The sequence below is a fragment of the Bubalus kerabau genome, chromosome 23, assembly GCF_029407905.1.
Source record: "Bubalus kerabau isolate K-KA32 ecotype Philippines breed swamp buffalo chromosome 23, PCC_UOA_SB_1v2, whole genome shotgun sequence".
NCBI classification, from domain to species: Eukaryota; Metazoa; Chordata; class Mammalia; order Artiodactyla; family Bovidae; genus Bubalus; species Bubalus kerabau.
Genome location: NC_073646.1, coordinates 23,418,997 through 23,442,891, shown reverse-complemented (window position 1 = coordinate 23,442,891; position 23,895 = coordinate 23,418,997). Strand labels below are relative to the sequence as shown.

At 40.7% G+C, this 23,895-nt stretch overlaps 1 protein-coding gene across 5 annotated transcripts in view; it reads right to left on the bottom strand.

The window, feature by feature from the left end:
• Positions 1-23,895, bottom strand: part of TNRC6A (trinucleotide repeat containing adaptor 6A) — a 97,422-nt gene that overhangs the window by 24,576 nt on the left and 48,951 nt on the right. For 4 of the 5 annotated variants that reach the window (XM_055561404.1, XM_055561408.1, XM_055561405.1 and 1 more), the window contains 7 exons: positions 20,565-20,966; positions 8,162-10,732; positions 6,776-6,952; positions 5,900-6,075; positions 4,740-4,772; positions 3,140-3,220; positions 2,759-2,810 (listed from right to left, as the gene is read on the bottom strand). In XM_055561404.1, coding sequence (XP_055417379.1) covers positions 2,759-2,810; positions 3,140-3,220; positions 4,740-4,772; positions 5,900-6,075; positions 6,776-6,952; positions 8,162-10,732; positions 20,565-20,966 — 3,492 coding nt within the window. The remainder of the gene's footprint in view (positions 1-2,758; positions 2,811-3,139; positions 3,221-4,739; positions 4,773-5,899; positions 6,076-6,775; positions 6,953-8,161; positions 10,733-20,564; positions 20,967-23,895) is intronic. The other variant, XM_055561409.1, reaches the window with a different exon arrangement.

Here is a 23,895-nt window from a genome sequence, read left to right as displayed (position 1 = left end):
AATTCTTTACCGTCTGAGCCACCAAAAGGAAAGTATTCTTCAATAAGCATTTGCAACAAATTCTTCCCTGTTCTCTTTCCCTCTGTTAATTCACCGAAACATCCACAATAGCCATTTTCAACTCTTTTCCTCACTTTTGACATTTAACCTAGGCAACTCTTCTCTCAAATCTCTAAGTTGTTCTTTCCTAAAAATCCACATTATCTCTGCCTACCTAATAAAATCTTTTTTAAAAAAGTAGTGTGATATATCCTCTCCCCAAACCATTCCTCCAACCATTTGGCATCACTTCAGAAACCACCTGAGCTCCAAATGTAGCAGCCTTCCCTTGACCAATTGTATAAAAAGGCCCTTAGCCCTTGGTTAAGTTACCAATGATACCTCTCCTAACCTCCAAGGTCAAATCCATACCAAGACAATCACTTGTTCCATTTCTCCTCTTTCCTTAAACGCCATTTTTTGCCCCTGGACTTTGTCCTTGGTCCATCACTCTAATCCTCTTGTCAACCCCCCCTTTTGTTAAAATTTTAAATTTTTTGGCCATACCACGCAGCTTGCAGGACCTTCCCCAACCAGGAACCTAGGTCCATGGCCGTGAAAATGCAGAGTCCTAACTGCTGGACTGGCAGGGAATTCCCTCCACAACCTATTTTTGAAGCTGTACTACCATTAATGTCTAATTAATTATACTTATTATCTCCAGCCCTACCTTTTATAAGCTCCACACCCAGATTTGTTTTTACTAGTTATTGGATATCATCACATGGTTTTCATAGCAACTTTGAACTCAGCAATCTTGTCTGTCCAACCCATTATATATTTCCTATCTCAAACAACAGCCAGTCACTGGTTCATTGTCTCTCAGCTCCAAATTCACCCTTGTTGACTGCTCTCTGAAACTGTATCTGGGCTCTACATTTTCTTCCTTTGCCAACTGGCACTGAGGTTTTATCAGCAAGGGGCACTGGAGAGACGCTGCAGGCAGAAGTTTTGCCTACTTGCTCTTGGAGGCTCTGGCAGTGCTTCAGCTTCTCCTGTGCCTTACCCTTGCAGTTCAGGGTGGTGAGCCTCACTTGAGGCCTTCTCCCACCATTCCCAAATACCTCCAAGCAGCTCTGTAGCAGAGCGTCTATGGGGACACAGCCCTCCATGAGAAGCTTGTCCCAGCACCCTAGAAGGGTAGATTGCCAGCAAGTTCCAACAACATAGCATCCCAGCAACTTCTCTTGCCATTCAGTGAGTCATGCAGGAGGCAGAGCCTTGTCCTCGTAGGAACAGACACATATTCTGGATATGGATTTTTCCCCCCCCCTTACCATCCATGGTCTCACAGAGGCCTTATCCATCACTCCTCACAGCATTGTCTGATCAAGAACTCATTTCATAGCAAAGAAAAGACTAATAATGCGCTTAACTGGTCTTACCACAGACATCACCCGAAAGTAGCTAGCCAAACTGAAAGGTACAAGTGGTTACTGAAGACTTGGGTGCAAAGCAAGCTGAGAGGCAACACCCTAAAAGGACGCAGCAGGAGTCCAAAGGTGAAAGCAGAAGCGGCTTCTCTCACCACTTCACCCAATAAGTAACAATTCTGCGTGCTACCTACTGCTTATCTATCTGTTAGCTGTGCAGGCCATTTTCTTCTTTCTCTTTGCTTTCTGCATTTTTAAGCTGCTGAAAGTTGACTTTTACAATTTAGTCTCTAGGTTACTTCTTGTATCAGCTATCCATATATTCTTAGGTGGGCCTGTTATTATCTCTTCCTAGCCAATCCCTCATCAATCTAACAGTAATTCTTTACATCTGTATTAAACTTTGCCTGTTCAAATTACTATACGGTCCCTCTCCTCCATCTGGACTTAGACTAAACCAGTAACACGACCACCTACACAACTGTCCAGACAAGGAGGCTGGGAACTATCTCTTACCACACCCTTGTGCTCATCCTCTGTAACAAATTGGTTCAAATAAATGATCAACTTTTACTGATTGTGATCCCTATATCTCCACTGAATTAAGATTCTTCCCACCAACTGTCTTAGCTTAGAGCTATGAAAATTCTCACCAGCTACAGCAACAAAATCTCTAACTGGTTTGCTATATTTAGTAACTTTTAGTCTTCCTCCGCTGCTAATGTTTTCTGTCCCAAGATTTTCGATCTACAGCCATGACTATTTTTCTAAAACATAAATCCAAATCATTTCATTCTCTTGCTTACAATTGTTTAATCTCTTATTTTCAGAATAAAGCTCAGACACCCAAGTGCCACATGATTTAGAACCCACCTAGTTTTCTAGCAAATCCACCTAGGTACAGCTTTTACTACCACCACACTCCCACCACCATAGTCAATTTATATCTATCTATTCTTCAACTACATGGAACTACTTGCCATTTCTCCAATATGGCTTCAGATGTTTCTGTCATTGTATCTGGGCCTTTGTAAAAGTGTTCCCTAAATTAAGAAGACTGTCTCACCCAACCTGGATAACTTATTCTTGACAGGACTACATCTGCAGTAACCAAAGACTAACAGTACCATTAGCTTAGATTTGCACAGTGATTTACACTTTAAAAGGCACACCAAATCGCATAATCCCCACATTCTCATATACACCAGAGAACAGGAACGCTGAGGCAGAAACCCAGAGCTCCCTCTCCTGGTTGAGGTCAATGCTTTTTCAATTGGATTACGTCACAAGTGAGTCTCCCTATCAATGATGAATATGAAACTCAAGTTGATTTAATTTTTTCTTACCTCCAGAAAGGTCCATCTTATTGCTCTGTACATTTTCTTCTGGTGAGTCTCTCTGAAAACGAAAAAAGTAGCTTGTTAGTTGAGCTTAACTTGCAAACGAAAATAAAAGTGAAGCATTTTACTATTTCCTTATTTGTGAAATTTAAGTGGAACATAAAACATGTTAGGCAATGAACACTGCCTAACATGATAAAAAATAATAAAAGATATGTGATCAGTATTTTTAGCTCTAACTATAAAAATAAAGAACTCATGGAAAATTTTATTCTAACCTCAGCATATTCATAACGACTCAGAGAACAATTAAAGAAAAAAAAATGAAATCAGGGTAAGTTTATGAACCATTAAAAGGGGAGGAGGTTGCTGAAAAAACATACTTACCGAAAAACTGATATTTGAAAACTGTTTAACAAATGGATTTATCCATGCTTCTTCTTGTTTGTTTCCACCTTTCATCATTCCCTTTGTAAAATAAAAGAGCAGAAAGATGCCATGGCCATCTCTATTTATCTGGGTATAGTGATGGATTAATTAAACTTCAAGACAATTCCCAACTCTCATTTTTAGCCAATAATTTCTCCTCCAACCAACTCTTCTCACCGAGTTGTTAATAATTAAAAATCAACTTATTTGATTTTCAACTTCCTTTGCTCCAGTCCTCTGGTATAGCTGTAATGCACAGAGAAATCTCTAAGGGCAAGCAGTCAGAAGGAAAAGACAGAAGCAAAGGGCCTTGATGACCCACAGAAAGTAAACAGGTCCTCTGGATAATGGAGAACTGTTCATCAGACAGTTTCCAATGTACAAGTGGACTGTGTTCTAAAAAATTAATTATAATTTGGATCTGTAGAATTCTCACACCAAAGCAAAGTAAAAATAGTCACTAGGCTCTCAGGTTAGTCCAAAGAAACCAATTAAAACCATAATTTAATTATGCTATGTGCACTGTACTGAAAAAACACCATATGTTTCCATACGAAAGAGTATTTTAAAATTCCAATTTATGTTGCCAAGAACACAATATCCCCAGCAGCAACTAAAGCTGGGATTCTTCCTTCTTGGTGTTGGCTTTCTGTGGCTAGTTGGGGTATGGAAGGTACGGAAACCACTTGGAAACATGAGCTGAGAGAACAAATGGTCCATGATTAGCAGCTTGGTAGACAGGGAGGCTGGAAGCCATAGAGACCAAGGCCGCCCATAAATGATCACAGAACCATTCTCAGCTTGTTGCCATAATTTCCCTATCCCGTTGCTACTACCTGTTCCTTCTGACTGCGGAACAGAACACAGCTTCGTAATTTCCCCTTGAAAGCAGGTCTCTGAAGCAAGCATCTAACCCTTTCCAAGGCCTGTGAAGTTGACTTTGATTCCTTTTCCTCTTTTACCCCCACCCCATACTTAACTGGTTGCTAAGATCTGTCTCTTTAATCCCAAGTGTCTCTCACATCAGTCCCTTCTACTAAATATTTATTTCTGCTTCCTAATTCAGGCCGTCCTTTCTAACCTGAATGAATGCAGACATTTCCTAAATAAGATCACTAACTTTGGTCTTTCTTCCAATTTTAAAAACCAAACCGATGCTGCCTTTTATTCAATTTGATTGGCTCCATACATTATGCTAAATAAAGTTCAAATTATCTGGCATCGTACTGAAAACACTTTAGTATCTGCCCCTAATCTAACTGTGGAGTAGACTGTCACCTCTTCCCCCCCACATTCTGTATCTCGGGCTACCACTTTTCCTAACACATCCCACTCCCAGGCATCCTCGAAACTCGAGCTAACACTCCTTAGAGCACTGCTCACACCCCCATACGGAACCCTGAGCTCCCTGAAGTATGCGCTTATCCTAGTGTTTCTGAACCCCCAGCACTAAACACAGTACCTGGCACACAGCAGAGGCTAAATAAATATTTGCAGTTGCTTTCTAAAAGATTTTTACTAGTAGAAACAAAGGAGAAAGAGTAAAAAGGCTACACACCCTTTCCCTTCTCCTTTTTTTGCCACTCAGACCCTGTAAGGAAAGACAAAGTCACAAAACAGCATGGTCCAGTGGGAAGAACACAGGGTTTGGAACTGGAAGACCTAAACTTAAATCCCTGCTCTGTCACTTACTAGTTATGCAACTCTGGGCAAGCCACCACCTTTTCCAGTTTCAAATTCCTTATCAGTATTCTACCTCAGAAGGTTATGGGGATCAAATGATTTATGTAAAATATGGGAAAACGATTCATACACTATATGCTGAGGCAATAGGCAATTGTAGCCCAATGAAGAAAAGTCTTAAAAATGAAACTGGCAGGTCCTAGACTTAGAATCCCAGGCTCAAAAGGGAGGGACCCTGGCCATGAGCTACTGGTATCTGACTTCTTAGGTCCCTCAAAAAGAATTCATTCTCAAACAGGTTGGAAAGGATATATCAGAATCACCTGGGGGGACTAAGCACATATTTTGAAAATGGGCCCCAAGAAAATCTGACACTAGTCTTCTCAAACCTGGCTCTGCATCAGAAACATTTGGAGAGCTCATTGAGAATAAGAAACTTGGTTCAATTTCCAAAACAACAGTAGGCCTAGAGTATAGGAAATTATACTTCTAACAAATGCCTTACAATTCTGATGTAGAGCCAGGTCTGGAATAAGGTTTGTCCATATAAAAGCAAAACCAAACACTCTACTCATTCCTAGGGACCTCTGTCCCAGGACCTTACTGAGTAGAGAAGGGACGAAGATGGGGGACGAATAAGGAGCACGGTAACTCTGGGTAACGTGGAGGTTCGGGGCTCCAGGTGAGGAGGTGGAATGGGAGATGAACTGGCAGTGTGATAGGAGGAATCAACATGTAGATTTGCCCTTCTCTTCATCCTCCCCACTGCAGGCACCATCCTGGGGTGAGGGGTTGTCCCAGGTAGCACTGGTGCAGGAGGAGGAGAGAGATGCCAAGCTGTAGCAGTGGGCAGAAAGGACCTTCCTGTGGTCCTAGGTCTCTCTAGATGGCTGCCCACACAGGAAGCTCTACCTAAGTTGGGGATTGCGTGGACTATACTGACTACCATAAACGTGCAGGCAAGCACGTTATCTTCTGTGGGGAAACTACCTTTGGAATTTAAAGTTTCAAGGGCTTTGCCCTTGAAATGTTTACCTTCGAAGACATTTTCTTTGTATATGGTGGCCAATTTAAAGATGAATTAAGCTCTTGAGATGAATTACTATTCCACATTCCAATCTCTACATCTTCTTCCTCTTCCCAGCCAGTGGGGCGATTTCCAGGCAAGGGCATATCATCACCACACCAGCCGTCTTGCATAGATTTTGGCCCTGATTGTGGATTTGTGACAAAAAGAAACATGCTATAGTCAAACAGTTCTTTCTGGAGGATGAGCACTCATTAAGGGGGAGAGCTGGGGGACAACCTAAAAACCCTCTTTTATTTCCCTTCCCAGGTTTGCATGGCAAAAATGTATGTAATATACTGAGCTAAAAGCTAAACAAGAATTTAAGTTTAGTAAAATTTTCGATAAAACACTTCTCATGCTTTTACAAATCAGAGGATTCCTAAACATGGGACATTGGTGGCATTCATGTTTGTATTTGCTTAGGAACTCGAGGATGAATGGAATTTTTAAAAATTCATCTTAATACATATTTTTAAGGAGAATGGCCCAAAAGTACAGCATGCAGGTCAGAAGCAGAAAGTATCTCATCTCTATACTTGGTCTTTGGAATCCCTAGAAGAATAGTAACAATGTCTGTCTGAATATTAAGGGTCCTTCCTGAACTCTGCTCATTATCTGTATAGTATTTAGGGGCCTGTCTGGTACCTGAGCCAGACCGCTTGGATATGTGTCCCCATGACTATTATACTCAGTCTCTTGCGCTGGATAGCATGAAAGTTGCTTGACAATTACGGTAACATGTGGATACATTATCAACTTCATAAACGTTATCCAATTACTTAATTACAGTCAATGAATCACCACTGCTATCCAACGGAAACCAGGAATTATCAGTAACTTACCAGATTTGCTTAATGTTTGTGGACCAACAGAGCTGGAGCCCCACGTGGATGTGCTGGATGCCGCAGCAATGGGTTCGCCCCAGCTAGGCCCACTGTCTACAGGTTTACCCCAGGCTGAAGTACCATTATCCACAGTTGTGGCTGGAGTTGAAGTCTCCCCCCAGGGCTCACCCCAGCCTTTAGAAAGTGTGGGAAAAGAAGTCATCAGCAGGTTGAAGGGGTAATAAGGAATACTTGGGGAACAAAAGAAGACCTTCACATTTGTGTATTAAATAATGATGCTGTGATGGGCAAAAAGGATGTCTTCTGTTTTATGTCAAGAAGACAAATAATTTTCCATTATTATAATCTAACTACACTTCTTTTTCACCTCTTCTTTCAAAACTGTCCTCGAGGTGCACAGCAGATTCTTTTGAATAATCTTAATTATGGCAAGTCATCCTCCTTTGAGGATGAATTTAATTCCTAGAAAAGCCAAGTCATTCTGAGTCAAACCTAGTCAAGCAGGTGATCAAGCTGGGTAACAGTATGTGTATAAAACTTTTACTATAAGTACAACCCTTCAACATCACTGTTCTGGAAAATGTAATTTAATAAGACTAACGATAGGTAGGCATCCTACTTGTATACGCTGGACAACACTTCTTAAAATTTATTAGGCTGTCCAAAGCCAACCATAATCAACAAAGGCAAAGCCAAGCCATAAATACATTGTTTTAAAAGAACCACAACAGCCTTCCCCTTAGATACATATACCTTTCTTCTAAGAACTATATCTAAATTAATAATACTCAGAAAAAAGAATTAGGCGCTGAAACGTTAGTTCATGAAAATACTTCTGTCTCTACATCCAACAGGATTATTATTCAATGAAACCTCCATTAAAAAGACAGTACATCTCAATGACAACTAATGAAAAATGTCATTGTCACATACATACACGCTGTATTCAACATGCCTACTTAAATAAATCCCTTCTACGGCCAATTACAGTATCTAGATTTTTAGAGGACTGTACTTTTAAGTACTTGTTTTATTTCTGGGGATAGTCAAATAATAAAACCAAAATTTAACAGCTCGAGTCAGAAAAACTGAGAGAGGAAAGTGTACAGTATTCCCACTTGACATCCCCTTTCCAATTCTGCCTTCTATAACCTTCCAGATAGAGAATGGAGTGCGTGGGATTCACAGCCAATACTACCAAAGGCAGAGCCATTTCCCAACAGTAACACCTTCCCCATAATCTTCTTTCCTACAAACTTCTCCTGGATTAAAGTTAAAAAAGAAAAAAAAAAAAAAAAGTTTGTGTGCACATCCAAAAACAGTCAACTGACGACCGTGAAGTACTATGAGAAACAATCAAGACTGCAGAAAACGAGAACTTACCGGAGCCACTGCTCGCCTCTTTGTTTGAGATGGTACCTGCAGACGGTAGCAACTGGTGTACCTGTGCTTGCTGGTCTGAGCGGCTGCTGCCATTTGGGACGTTTTTGTTCCACATGTTCACATTTTTGTAGTTGTATTTGCTGGGATCTCCCCAAGCTGAAGTCCCATCGTCAATCTCCATTTTGCGACGTATGGATTCTGGGGATGGCTCCTCCCAGCCCGTGGGTTCTTCCTCTTTCGCTGGGGCTGGCATAGGTCCTCCCAGCCAGCCTGTACCAGGAGGTTTGCCTGTCGCTGGCGGGATGCCCCAAGATCCGACAATGTCTTGTTGCTTGTTCCAGTCTGGAGAACTGACCGGCTTTGATGAATCTCCCCAACCTAGAGACTGATTAGACTTTGGAGGGTCTCCCCATCCCTGGGAAGGATTCGGTTTAGAAGATTCGTCCCAGCCTGATGAATTATTTGGATTAATGTTATTTCCCCATGTAAAAGAACTGGTTTTACCGAGTTCATTCCAACCAGAAACAGACCTATCACTGTCACTCCCTCCTGAGCTAGACTTCTTGTTAGCCTCTCCCCAATGGTTACTCCTTTCTCCCCAGTTGTCACCGGCAGAGACGGACCACCCTTGGTTTGACTTTTGTCCGTCACCCCATCCCTGTTTGTTCTTTTGCGAATCATTCCATGCGGACTTCTCTTCTTTGCAGTTCCCCCACTGATTGCTCTTGACCATTCCTGTAGCAGCAGAGTCATCTTCCCATCCCCCCTGGCAGCTTGAGCCTTTGGAATCTCCCCACCGCAGAGCAGGTTTGGGCTCTCCCCACCCCGATACAGATGAGGTATCATTACTACTCGGGCTAGTCTTATCTACACACGCCCCTGAGTTAAAAGTCTGTGTTGCAGAGCTTCCCCAGGCCTCTGTCCCATTGTCAGTCTTTCTCTCCCCTCTCGGTGATGTTTCTGTATCCCAGGCAGTATTCTGCTTAATAGGAGTCTGTCCCCAGCCAGAGTTGGACAGGACACGTGGATCTAAGTCAGTTCTGTTTACAATGCTTTGGAGTAACGTGTGCTGATCCATCTTCCTTCTGTCTCTACTCTGATTTTCCCCAGTCGCTTTCTCCTCGAGGCGTCCAGTGCTTTCTGTACTACCTTCACCCTCCACTGTACCTCCCGTTTTGGCCCACACGCTGCTTTGCTCATTTGTCTGAGATGCGGCAGAACCCTGACCCTCTTCCTCAGTAGACTTCCATCCGTTTGTAAACTTCTTACCGTTGCCATTTGCACTGTCACTGGAAGGCTGGTTGCCAGGCAGTTTGTTCCACTCCACGCTGGGTGTGTTAGTGCCAGTGTTTTGTGCAGGAGTTCCCCACCCTCTTCGACTTCCTCCAGAATTTGCACCATTTCCCCAGGATGCACTCTGGGAATTCACTGTTCCAGACTCCCACACGCCGCCTCCTTTGTTTGTGTTAACTTGAAAGTTAGTGCCCATAGGCCCGTTTATGCCAGGCTGCATTAGAGTTGCATTCACAGTGTCACCATTAGCTTGGCCATTAGGGCTTGAACATTTGTCTCCAGAGTAATTAGAACCATAGGCACCCCATGTAGTACCGTAAGAGCCTCCACTTTTTGACTCTCCATTGCTAAGGTGAGAAAGGGAAGTGCCATTTACAACCGAGGGAGCCTGTATCTGAGGATGATTCATTGTGCTCACACGCCAGGCCCCTGTATTACTAGGCAGTTCATTATTCTGTACTGAACCGGAGTTTGGTAAACTAGAGGTCATAAAGTTAGTAGTGTTATTTGGTCCAGTCATTTCAGTGGTAATATTTTGAGGTTGACCACTGAATGAAACCTTCTGTGTACCACTTACTTCAGATTCACAAGTTTCCTGAAGGCTTCCCCAGGTACCATGGGTGGAAGCACCACCCACTTTAGAGTTAATACTCTGATTGTTAGGCATCTGGCCTAAGGGACTGCACTGAATATTGATGCCAGAACTACCACTCCCTACAGGCCCTTTTAGGGCAAGTCCGTTGTTCTCTAATACTGGCCAGGCACCATGGTTGCTAGCTGAATTCAAAGTGCTTGGATTTAACCCTCCATTTGATGAAGAACTTACAGTGCCCCAAGCATTCATTCTATTGTTGCTACTTTCTGATTTGCTTTCAGGAGCATCCACAGAGGCCTGACATGTGCTTATTATGGCTCCATGGGAAAAACCCCACGGCCCAGTGCTACTTCCGTGGCCCACATTATTGCTGCTGCTACCAACCACAAACTTGTTTTGGGATCCAAGTCCAGTGCTATTCCGAAGGCCATCATTTTCACCACCTGTGCTCCCTGAAGCCATGATAGTGATGGGTCGCTCTGATTCAGAACTGGAGGCAGAATCAGCATCCATACATTCTGAAACCAACTCCGGATCACTGCCAGGGGCTGAGGGCCATGCTTCTTTTTCAGGGGAGTCGTTCACAACAGCATTCTTACAGTTTGTACTAGAGTCACTTGTAGACGACACAGGTCCCCGCTCTGAATTTTCATAATGGGATCCTGAAGTATTGTGGTTTATATCTAGAATAAAGAAGAAACACAAAAATATATCAAGTGTTTGAAAAAATGATGAATATATTATAAATGTGTATGGCTCCTCAACAAAATATAACACTTGTCAATATAATTACAAGGGCACTGGTTATATCCCAGCCACTAACTTTCCATATTCAATAATTAATTCCACATAGGCAGGGAATTTTGCTGCTTAGTTCATTTATGTTATTCCAAGAGCACAGAGTAGTACCTGGAACATAATAGCTCCTCAATACAGACATGAATGAATGAATGAATGAACATATCAGCAAATAAAGAATTTGGAGTCAGGAAGGATAAGGTAGAAATGATTTATTAGGATGATGGAACAACCTAGGCTTGGAGGCCCAAGCTCAGGAAGGAAGGGGCTGGGATGGAAATGGGAAATGACAAGTGGACAGGCCAAACTTGGCGAAATGTACTAGAAATATATTAGGAATCCTTTTCTATCCACATGTTTTTAGAACAGCTATTTCACACAACTGTTTTGGGTATTATAACAAGTTTATAAGAATTATAAAGCCTTTTCCATTATGTTTGCATTTCATTAGTGTTCAAATTCAATCTGAAAAATACAGCACACAAGTAGAAATATTGCCTTCATAAAAATGTGTTAAGAGCCATGTTTATTCGAAGACAACAGAAAACGGTTGATATGCTAAAGATCAAAGTTATGATTAAAAATTCAACTGCTGACATTCAAGACATTAATGACTAGTCATACAATCCTATAAACTTAAGACTTACTGGTATGTATTATCATCTAGTTATTTTATTGCTTATAGTATTTTCCCAAATGCATCACTCTCATTCAGTTTAAAACTCTGGTTAAGTCATAAATCTTCAGAGATAAGATGTGGGCATTTAGACTGTCCTGAGGGGGTCGTTCATATTGTAGTTCTTTACTACAGTAGTTATTAGAATCAGATTTAGTGTTTGTAAGTAATACATATGCTTAAGTCATGTCCCAGATTTAATGAACCAAACACTAGGTGCTATAAGCCCAGAAAGTAAAATATCACTCATTGTGAGGGTATAGTGAAGTGACACTCAGTTGTGTCCAACTCTTTGCAGCCCCATGGACTGTAACTTTGCCAGGTTCCTCTGTCCATGGAATTCTCCAGGCCAAAATACTGGAGTGGGTAGTTGTTCCCTTCTCCAGGGGATCTTCCCAACCCATGGGACGAATCCAGGCCTTTTGCATTGCAGGTGGATTCTTTACTGTCTGAGGAACCAGAAAAGCCCATGAGGGTATTGCTGACATGGAAAATCAGATTCAACATGCATCATTATTTCTCAAAGCACAATTGCTAAGCAGCAAAAGGTGAAGAGAGCTAGAAAGACGAGTTAAAAAAAAAAGGGAGGGGGGGGGGCTAAACAGAGACCAAAAATGTATACATAACTCATTAAATATATATATTTTCTCAGAAGTTCTCTAAGTGCTTCTGACTTCCACTCTCTAATTAAAAAGTACTTGGCAGTTCAAAGCTTCCAAGGAAAGCTTTTCATCTTTCAGTGCCCATGAGGAGGATTTCTCTCAGGAAATAAAGGACACAAAAACACCAGTCTCACTAACAGACGGTGCCTGCAATGCGGGCAGCTATCACTCAGCACCTGGAGCACATGCTTGATGCGGAATGCTGTCCCTGAATCCTCCAAACAACCCTACAGTAGGCATTACCTTCCCTTTACAGATGAAGAAATGGAGGCTCAAGGGCTGCAGAAAATAAGGTGAGAAAATCAGAATTCATCCTAACGGAAAAAAGCGGGGTGGCTGAGAACATAACTGGAACTCTAGAGATACCGAGACTGAAGTCTGTGCAGTAGCTGTACGACCAAACTAGTAAGATGGGAACATACACAGTACATACGGACTTCTCTACCTGGTTGTTAGTTAACCTAGCTTCATATGTAAAGTATGCAGCTCACTGCTGGCTTCAAATAAGTGCTCTATGAAGGGCAGTTTGGTGCAGTGATGCAGAGTAAAACTCTCAAAGCCAGCCTGCTTGGGTTTAAAAGTCGCTCTGTTATTTACCAGCTGTGTGACTACAGGTAAGACCCTCAAATCTTCCTGTGCCTTGGATTCTTCAACTATAAAGTGGGAACAGTAATAGTAGCTACCTCACAGAATTGTAAGGATTAAATGATTGCTAACTAAAATTTCTTTGAACTGTATCTGATTCAGATACAAATGAGGGCCATTATTTTTCACTAATTAATGTGTATCAATGATTATCATAATTTTCAATCCTATCTGCAAAGTTCTTCATTCTACCATACCTCTCTCATAAAGAGCAAAATTAGAAACCATACACCAATGTGCTTACTTTAAATCTCTACTTAGATATCTCAAAAAGGTTATTAACTCCTAGATTATACCTCCACAGGTGCCTCCTCTCAAAGGAAAAAAACAAGCCTGCTTCTTTTCCAGTTTTCTTCATCTTGGTAAGTTTCCTAAAACCTAAGATTTACCCTTGATTCTTTCCTATGAACAGCAAATCCAGAACATCAGCAAGTCCCAAACCTTTCACTTTTCTCCAAATCTAAAACAATCAAGCCATGGTCTATAACAAAAGTACTTCTGATATATTATTTGCGTGTGTGTGTCTTGCCACTTCCCATTCAACAGGAATAAGAAAACAAGACTGAGAAAGACAGACAAAACTACCCAAGCTGAAAACAAAGGAATGGACCTGGGGTTTAACACTGAAACATAATCAGCATTCCCCTAACAACAGGGAAAAGACAGGAATCTGTTATCAATACAGTTACTCAGGTTTGTGCTAGAAGCACAAACTGATGAAATATGACACCCAAATGAGGTCAAGATAGTAAAAAAGAAACAAAAAGGGCTAATATGTAAAAAGCCAGTTTTCCTATGCACCAAGAATAACCAACAAGAAAATGGGATGGAAAAGGATCCTAATTATAGGAACCACAAAAAGTATTAAGGAAGCTTTGAAATAAAGTTAACAAAAATATTCGATTAAATTTTATTGCAGGTCATGAGACTGATTAAATATAAACTTGCTCCTTAATAGGAAGATATAACAATGTTCCTTCTGAGTTTAATTATAAAAATTTACTAACAAGAGTCGGTAATTTGATTAAAGAGATATAAAGATTTTAAAATTCACATAAGACATATAAATAAAATCCGTAAAAGTGGATTAATCCACTTTTATCATGCATTAAACAGCTCTGTCCTATCAGAGTACATAAGAACAGAAAAATTAACCCAGAAATGGACTCAAGTATATTATCTAAGGTTATATGCCAAAGGTTAGCATTTTAAATCACCTAAAGAAAAGGAATATTCAATACTTTTAAAGATTTCTTAAATGAGATGATCTATCAAAAGTAAATCCAGATGATTCAAGTGTTAAAGATGAAACCATGAATTTGTGATGAGAATTTTGTATACATAAAAGCAAAGAATCCATTAAAAAAAAAAAAACTTGGCTATTTACAAGAAAGGTAAGGGTTTTTTCTTTTTTAATGTCTGAATACATCAAAAGCAAAACGCCCCAGAGAACAGCAGAAAACACTTTGCAAACCAATTCTATTATCTTTAATAGTAGTGAAACTTTCTCACAATCTGGCCATGACCTAGTTTGGAGGGGTTTATGGTCCACACCTGCCTTTTGCTGTGTATGCCCATGTATTTTAGGAAAATAAGAGATGCCATCAGTAATTATTAGCTAAAACTCCATTTTTAATCTGGAACATACTTGATACTTTCCCAAAAACATAAATTAAGAGGCTACCTCAAAAAACTGCATTTACCAACAATAAGTCACAAAGACCACTTTTTGTTATGAAAAACACTTTAGCTTAGATAGAAAAATCTGAGTGTGTCGGGGCGGCGGTGGGGGGGAGTGCTGGGCGGGGCATGGGGAGTGGGGTGAAAAGTGCAGGACTCCTCAGCGATCACAACTAAAACATTTCACAGTTGGAGACTACTTCAGAATTGAAAGAAGTCAAATAATACACTTTCCTTAACACACAAGGAAGCCAGAATCCACCATTACAAATGATCTGGAAGATAAACATACAGCAACATTAGTAAGTAGAAGATGACAGTCACACTTTCCCAGGAAATTGTGAGGAACAGTGAGATTGTAAACCCCTGTACTGGTGGGAGGAAAGTGGACAGTTCAGTTTCACAGTGTACTGCAAAATACAAAATTTAAACCAAGATTTGGAAGGCTGCATGTAACTGAGAAAAAACACTTGAAATCTAAAATCAGCACCCCACTCTCATACAAAATTACCATAGGAAGACTGAGGGCAGCTCTAGTACTATACCCCAAAAAGAACATTAAAAAAAAAAAGGATATGCGGAACCTAGAAAAATGGTATAGATGCTTACTTGCAAAACAGAAATAGAGACACAGATGGAGAGAACAAACGTATGGACACAAAGAGGGGAAGGGAGGGTGGGGAGGTCTGGGATTGGCATATGTATATTACTATGTATAAAATAGACAACTAATGAGAACTGACTGTTTAGTTCAGGGAACTCTACTCAGTGCTCTGTGGTGACCTTTAGGTTACCTTTAGGTCACCTTCCCATTTATCAGAAGGAAATCCAAGGAAGAGGGGATATGTATACATGTGGCTGATTCACTCTGCTGTACAGCAGAAACTAACACAACATTGTAAACCAACTATATTCCAATTTTTTAAAAAAGGGGGTGGGGTGGGAGGAAATTCCAGGCAGTCCAGTGGTTAGGACTCTGCTTTCTCACTACCGAGGCTCCGAGTTCAATCCCTGGTTGGGGAACTGAGATCCCGTAAGGCATGGCCAAAAGGAAAAAAAAAAAGAAGAATATAGCAGTGTATTACACAGCACCTATTCAGAAAGAAGATACATGGGGTAAAGCAAAGACTGGTGAGAATTCAAGGGAACTGTATAATTCATTCATGAATTTAGATCCAGGAAAATTCTACATTTTTCTAAGTTAAATATGTACCATGTAACAAACAAAATAGCCAAACATATGTTTTTTGCCTTAAAGACTTCCAATCTCACCAGAAAGAAAGGCCTTACAGCATTTCAAGGAAGTATGAAATGTTATCATTTGGAATATGAGAGAACTTTAGAGGCACAATTTCAAATAGCACTTGAGCAAGAAAGTGAAAAATGTTTTCCTTAGTTATTCTCATCTCTAGTCCAGGAGCTGGCAGAGGTTTTCTGTGAAGGTCCAATTAACAAATATTTTAGGTTCTGCCAGCCAAATAGTCTCTGTGGTGGCTCCTCTACCACAGCAGCCGGAAAGCAGCCACAGATAACATGTAAGTGAATAGGTGTAGCAGCCTTCCAGAAAAACAGGCTGAGAGCCTAGGTTAAAGATGGTTAAAGACAGAAGCAGCACCACAACCAGATGCAGCGCATGGATTCTGACTGGCTTCTGGTCGGAGCGACGGGGTGACTCAGCTACAGAAGAGACGCTGCGCGCCTGAGCTCAGTCAGTGGTGGCGGCGGCGCAGAGGAGGGGGCAGAGCCAAGAGCTGTTCCGGACTTAGAACCAGCTGGGCACGGCAAACCAGAGGCCTGCGAGACGCGAAGAAGAGGGAGAGTGAAGCATGAGCTTAAGATTTCTCAGACGGGTGAGTGGATGAAGGGGGGGGCCAACCTTTCGAGCAATGGGATCCAGAATGAAAAACCAGTATGTGACAAGATAATTGAGTTCAATTTCGGACATGTTGAGTTTGAAGGCCCAACAGCAGCTGAAGACATCCAGAAGAGATGAAACCTAAAACTGGGGAGAGAGATGAAACAAAGCCACGGGAGGGAATAAAGTCTGAAAACTGGTCAAAGGAAAACCAAAGAATGAAAGGGCTTTAAAAAGGAGAACATGGTCAATGATTTTAAAAAATGTAGATATCTTATTAAGATAAAAATGGGTGAGTAAGTCTGCTTTTTAAACCACAATTAAAAATAAAAAAGTCTGAATTTGGCATTCAGATCAGTGACCTTAGCAAGAACTATTTTAATCAAGTGAGCAGAAGCCAGATGACAGAGGACTGAGGCAATGTATTAGAGAGTCCAAGTATAGATTATTTTTTTAAGAACTCGAAAGTAAAGAGAAATTCTACAATAACCCCAAGAGAATTGGAGTTTAAAGGAATTTCTTTTAAAGATTATAAAGACTTAAATATGTTTACAGACCATGGGACACGCTTATAGCAAGAAGTCACAGGACAGCAAGGATGCACATTTACTGCACTAAAAGGACAGCTGAGCACAGGCAGATGGACAGTATTCTAACCTTTAAACATTTCTGGTAACTTCAACAGTTTTTCATTAAAACAGCCCCAATTTTTAGTAATTCACCATTATACTTCACATTTCTTTAAGTTTCTTTAAAAAAAAAAAAAAAAGAAAGAAAGAAGCACAGGAAAATCTATAGCATTAATACAAAAAAACTCACATACCCCTCACCTTAGGAAATATACTACTAACATAATAGAAAATTCCTGTGTACCTTCTCTTGATTATATCTCGTTTCTCCCACAGTGGGTAACTGAACAGTAACCACACAAAATGCTATATTTGAATTCATTCATATGCAAGGCATAATGCTGTTTTGCAAGCTTTATATTTTATATAAATGATGTGTATGTGTGCTAAGCTGCATCTCACTATAAACTAAAACACATTCTTGGTACCATCTGCAAAATTCTGAATACAAACTACGTATCACAGGATACTGCTGAAAACATCCCTCTTTTGCCTAAGGGTGATTGTGGTGTCACAGTTGTATAGAACACTACTTTATTCTTTAAAAAATTATCTGGAGAAGTAATAAAGGTGAAGCGCAGTGAAATAAGGCACACGTGTGCATGTGTATGTACATATAATGTACTAAAAACAGCTGGATTTGAGTGGAGGGTATACGGGTGTTTACTGATCTATTTAATTCTTCTGAATGTGTCATGTCAGCTGATGATCAAGTGTGACCTGGAACACTCTGGCTCACAACAGCAACACTGCCGCCAGCCCTGGTAAAGCACATCAGTAACCCCAAACTCAAGGGTTATTTGGGGAGTAGTAGGGTCTTACACCTTAAGGCTTTAAGAAATCACTGAGAGAGACAGTGGCGACTGCAACCATCGCTACATGCGTGCGGCACAGCCACAAACTGGCAACTCCACCTGCAGAGCTGTGCGGTTCAAAAGAAACTTAAAATTCATACCTTTACCACAGTTCCCATGACTTCTTTTCATCCTTCACTCTACTTACCTGCTAGCCTATGAAAGATTTAGTTGTGTGACCGCTAATTTAGACTAGGCACTAGCCCTCCTCTTCACTGCAGTGAATAAATGAGAAATGCATTCTGTGAAGCCAAGGCAAGTGTATCCAGCACTCCTCACCTTCACTATGAAAACTTTCAAGTAAATTTCTGCGTGCTACTGTATGTATCAATTTAAATGTCAAATCTACTCCATCACCTCTCTCTGGTTAGAAAAGTAAACAAGTCAAATACAAACAGACAAAGACAGTCAAGGATGTGCCCCCACATTTCTGAACTACATATAGTTTCACACTACGCAATCATCAGGTTTCTGGGCTATCGTTCATGCTGTTTATACTGTCCAGTACACTGCTCTTCAATGATCACTAGGCTATTTTCTAATCTGTAAAATGAAAATTAAACATGTTAAAACACTGTGTGGGTCATAAGCACCCCATAAGGGTTAGTCACTATATTATTGCTGTCACTATTAATTATTATTAGCCCTTCAGGAGCCAGGACTGATCTAAGAAGTCCTCTCTAATAAACAGATACCCAAGGCTCCACTAGGTTTCTATTATCATTTCTAGTAGCACCTACAAAGATATTTTAACATAAATATGAAACTATGCTGGTAAAAGGGGATTCACAAATGTTTAGAAAAAGACAAAAGCACAAGTCTGCTTCTCTTGAAGAATGCTTTGCTTGCATCTTCTTCTGCATTCTCTGGGGATTTAATTCTAAATTTTAGTCAGACTGCTGTATCCGTCTTGTTTCCATCTTAGCCTCCACATTAATACTGTCCACCTTTGTGAACTTGTTTTAGAAACAGGCGGGCTATCTTTCCTTCTCAGCCCTTTGTTTTTTTGAAGACTTCTTCCTATGTCCACATCTTAGGCTTCTTTTCACCTGAATGTATACCCATAACACATTTGGGTTTTTTGACCCATACCGATCTTTGAGAAAATTCTTGAACTCCCATTGTTTCCATTTCAAAAACAGCTTTGCTCTTTCATGTCCCCAATTGAAAAAGCATATTCAACATGTATTTCCTAAAGTTACTATCCCACTTTCCTGTTTGTTAAATATGCCATCATTGCTTAGCTTGCAGTAGGTACTCAAGAATTTGCTGCATATATAACCTCTCCAAAGTCTTAACTACAATGATGCTGATGACTCAATACAACTGCTTCCAAGCTGACTTCCTAGAGGAACTTCAAACCAAATTATTCACTGCTTGGCATTAGATGTAACATGTCTCAACCAGACTCTTCCTCCTGAAAAGCACAGGTCCTTCTAGAAAAGTCTCAGGGAAAATAATTCACTCAGTGCCCAAATATCTGACCCTAAACTAGCTGCTTTAACATGTCACATAGCATAATCCTCAAGGCAACCTTATAGACTGGGCACTACACTTCACAGATTAGCAAGGACGGTCTGATAAGTCATCTGGCCAAGCTTACACAGTGATAGGCGTGTAGGGGTAAGTATTGACTCAGGCTGATGATTTAAGTTTGCATCCTTTCCAATGACTTGCTTCTCCAATTACCTATGCCAGAATATCACGTGTGCCCTCTGCCTCCTCACCTATCACATCCAGTAGGCTGCCAAAGCACGGCATGGTTGCTACGTGCACAGCTTTGGAGTCTGTACAGATCTCAGTGTGAGTGCAGGCTCTGCTACTGATTAGCTGTGAAATACTGGATGATAAAGTACAGAGCAGTTCCTGGTATGGAAGAGAGCACAGAGGCAGAAAATGAGTAAGTCCACCTGGGACAGTTAGGAAAGGCTTCTCAGATGAGACTCGGACACACGGAGCAATTAAGTGACCTGCCAAGGTCGCACGCTGGTACACTGTGGAGCCAGGACTTAAAACACCAGGTCCATCTGGCTCCACAGACTCGGGCTGGTTACTGGTCTGCTACTGCTTTCCTGTGTGGGAATCTTGATTATCCTCAATTCTCTACATGGCTTGGGATAAAAGCATCAAAATAGTTCAATAAATGAATGGACAAACCAACCGCCACAACACAGGGAAATAAACTGGACTCTGAGAAAACTGTAATCACATACTGAACTTATTTTCTGCCTCACAATCATTAATGAGCTGAGAAAAGCCATTCTGGGATAATAACCGATTGCATGTGCTCTGAACAGAACTTTCGTGGGTGGTGGTCTTTTTTTACAGCACGTGGTAACCGATCTCAAGTCATTTTTGTCTTGGTGCCTCAGTTTCCTCTACTGAAAAGCAGAGCTAAGAACAGCTGATACCTAACAGGGCTGTTGAGGATTAAATGCAGTTAATATGCACAACTGGTTAGCATATAACTTTAGCTCTATAGCTATATATATATATAAGCTGTTTACTAAAATGGGTTAAGATCTGAAGGGAGAGTGATAGTTAACTTACAGGAAACACTTTAAGATTCCCCACTCACAAGTTCCTGCATAGAATTCTTACTTTACAACCCAGATATGGATGAATACAAATACATCACCAAATAGGCATGAATTTATAAACTTGCTACACTGCTAACGATGATAGTTGGAGTCTCGTAAGAAATGCCTTCTCTCACCTGACTGGTTTTTGCTGATCTGCACCTCTCCGTTATTTTGTGGCTGTTGATTTGTTAAAGCACTGCTTTCTGACTGGCTGCTTAACACTTTAACAGCAGATCCCAGGTTTGCTGCTATGACGGGAAAATGCTGACCCCTCTTTAGAAGCTGCTTATGTTCCTGGTGGCGAAATCGAGGTGGTACTTCCCGGGGATACCGAGGCAAGGCCTGTGGTGGCGGCTGCGGCTGCTGCGGCTGCTGCGGTTGCTGCTGCTGCGGTTGCGGCTGCTGCTGCTGCTGCTGCTGCTGATTGTTGGCTGTGGCTCGCTTGGCATTATTATTAGTGCTGGTTGCTGTGGAAGTGCCGTTATTAGAGTTGGCAGGCTGAGGCTGGCTTACACTGGGCTTTATCTGTTCTGGCACTAATCCCAACAAAAGAAAAGGGGTGGAAAAGATTAGCCAGTAAAGTGTACCTCTATTGCAAGCCATCTAAGCAAAAAGGCCCCAAGGAAAACAATCCTAAAGGAATAGACTCTTTATGTGTGCAGGGGTATCCTCATTCATGGGCTCAAGTTTTCTTGGGAAGGATCACTGCCAAGCATCAGCTTTTTACTTCAGCTAACTACCTATCCGATAAAGGAATGGACAGCTATCAGCATTCCCCGTCCTGGATGACAGCTCAGCTCACCACCTCTTTCCCTTGTTATCTCTGATTAGAAAACAAGCACTGATCATACAACTCTGTAACTCACAGTAACTAAAAGAACAAAGTTGACAAAGTTTTGGTAGTCCCTAAAGAATCCTCAAGTCCCGGGTGACTGTTCTGAATTTGCCTCATTCTTAGTGCGTTTGATCCCTAGTTTTCATCTTTGAAAGACAACACAAGAGTAAGGGCAAAAAATAATCCTGCTAGACAAGGTTAACATTGTTTTTTGTTGTTAAAATGTAAAATCTGAATCAAATAAGAAAAATTCAGAAGGGGGACAAAATACAAAGATCATACGATGAGATGTGTGAGACTAACCTAAACTAGAGAAATAATTTGAATATGCTGGCTTAAGCAAATCAGAGAAACACAATCTGTGTATGGTACAAACAGTTGGAAACTACAGTGAATTTCTGGACTCCTAAAAGAGATTAAATACGTTAACTGGTGGAAATACTCTAAACCAGGGAAGCTATACCCAATCTCTAAAACTACAGAGAGGCAGCACGGTCTATACAGAGAGGCAGCACCGTCTATACGGTCTATGAACTGTCGGTGCCAGATAGACCCAGGTTTCAATCCCAGCGATGCCTTTAAAAAGCTCTATGTCCCTGGACAAGCTGTATAAACCTGAGCCTGTGGTCTCCTCTGTGAAACAGGGTAACACCTATTCCTCACAGAGCTATCCTAAGGTTGAGTATGTTAATAGTGGTTACAGAGCACCAAACATAAGGCTAGGCAGCATACTCTGGTTTACTGTGCTTTGCTTTATCACACTTTGAAGATATTGCATGTTTGTACGAAAAGTGTGTGGCAACCCTGCATCAAGCAAGTCTACTGGCAGCATTTTTTCCCCAACAGCATCTGCTCACTTTGTCAGTCTGTTTCACCTTTTGGTCATTCTCACAGTATTTCCAACTTTTTCATTATATTTATTATGGTGAACTACGATCAGTGATCTTTGATATTACTGCTGCAAAAAGATTGGGACCCACGATGGCTCAGCTAATGATTAGCATTTTTAAAGCAATAAATTATTTTAAAATTAAGGTATGTACACTTTTTAAAGACATAATACTATTAAATATCTTAGACTACAGGACAGAGTAAGCATAACTTTTATATGCACTGGGAAACCAAAAGATTCGTGACTTGCTTTATTGCAATATTTACTTTATCGCGGTGGCCTGGAACCAAATCTGCAATAAAATGCCTATACATAGTGTCTATTTTTAAATGATTGGCACAATACCACTTTACTCTTTTGTAGCAATTTAATCAGCTTCGCAGATGCCACTGTCAAATAAACAGTGATTCATCTCCATGTGATTGCTGAGGACACAGAAAACTCTTCAAGAGCACCAGGCCTGAAACTAAAACAGCCCCGCCACTCACGAGCTAGGTTATTTCTGTATCTTTTTCCTTGTCTATATGATATAGACAGCGTTGGTCTAATACCCAGCACAATGTAAACACTCAGTAAACAGAAGCCATTACTGCAGCCCCAAAAAAGAAATACTCATCAAACACCTACAATGTATATGACTCTGTGATAAAGTACTGATTACCTAGATTGTTTCCAAGTCACTCAACTTCCTCTTACAAGCCCTCAGATCTACAGCCGCCTCTCATTCAATGGTCTAGCCTCATTATTGTCTTCTTTCTCTGAACAGCTGGAGGATTTAGTTTATATTACTGACACTAATATATGATCTTGACCTCTTATTTTTTAAAAATCTGACTTTGACTTTTCTAAAGTAATACAAAAAAAAATTGTAGTTCAGGAGGAATTCCTTAGATTACAAATATTCCAACTACTGCTTCAAAGTCCTTCTATTCTTGACGACTGAAAAGCCTCTTATTAATAACTTGGGCCCAGTGTATTCTAGGTCTAATTACTTTATGTATGAAAATTTTGCCTCCTAGACAAGTTAATGCTCTTAGAATGTAACAGTAATGTATATTCCTTTGTTGTGAGGAAAATAAGGAACCAGAATATTCTAAAATATATCTGAAACCAAGAGGATCAAATATATGTTAACTATGATATTATAAGGCACATAAAAACTCTTAACTCTGCTTTAACATGCCTAGTATTGAGCTCAGTATGGTATCTGGCAATTGAATGTAACCTTAAAGTTTTATAGTTACCCACTGCTAAAAAGTAAGTTTGTCCACCACTTTATTCCTAAAGGGAAAAGACGGACAACAATTTAATACCCAAACAAGATGTTATTTATGTCAGATAGCAACAGGAAAGTGTTCTTTAGTACATTCAAGAAAGTAGGAAGATAACTTACATGGAGACACGTACAAGAACCCTAACGCTACTGTAGAAGTGAGTAGGAATTCGGAAGCAGTATTACACTGGTCACCCAGCAACCCCACACTTACCTCAAAAATTCAAAGAACTCCTGTATTTTTCATCAATAAAGTGCCACAGAGAAAAAGAGGCTGAAATATGATAGATACTAGTCTCTAGGACCAGAAAACTTCAGTGACGCCAGCAAAAAACAGTGAGACGTAACTACTGATTATAAAACTAAATAATCTGAAGTAAAGTCTCAGATGTAAACGTGGGATGTCGTAGCAAAGAAAAAAGGAGCTAACAGTGCATGCAGGTGTGCCAGGATACGGGCGGGGCT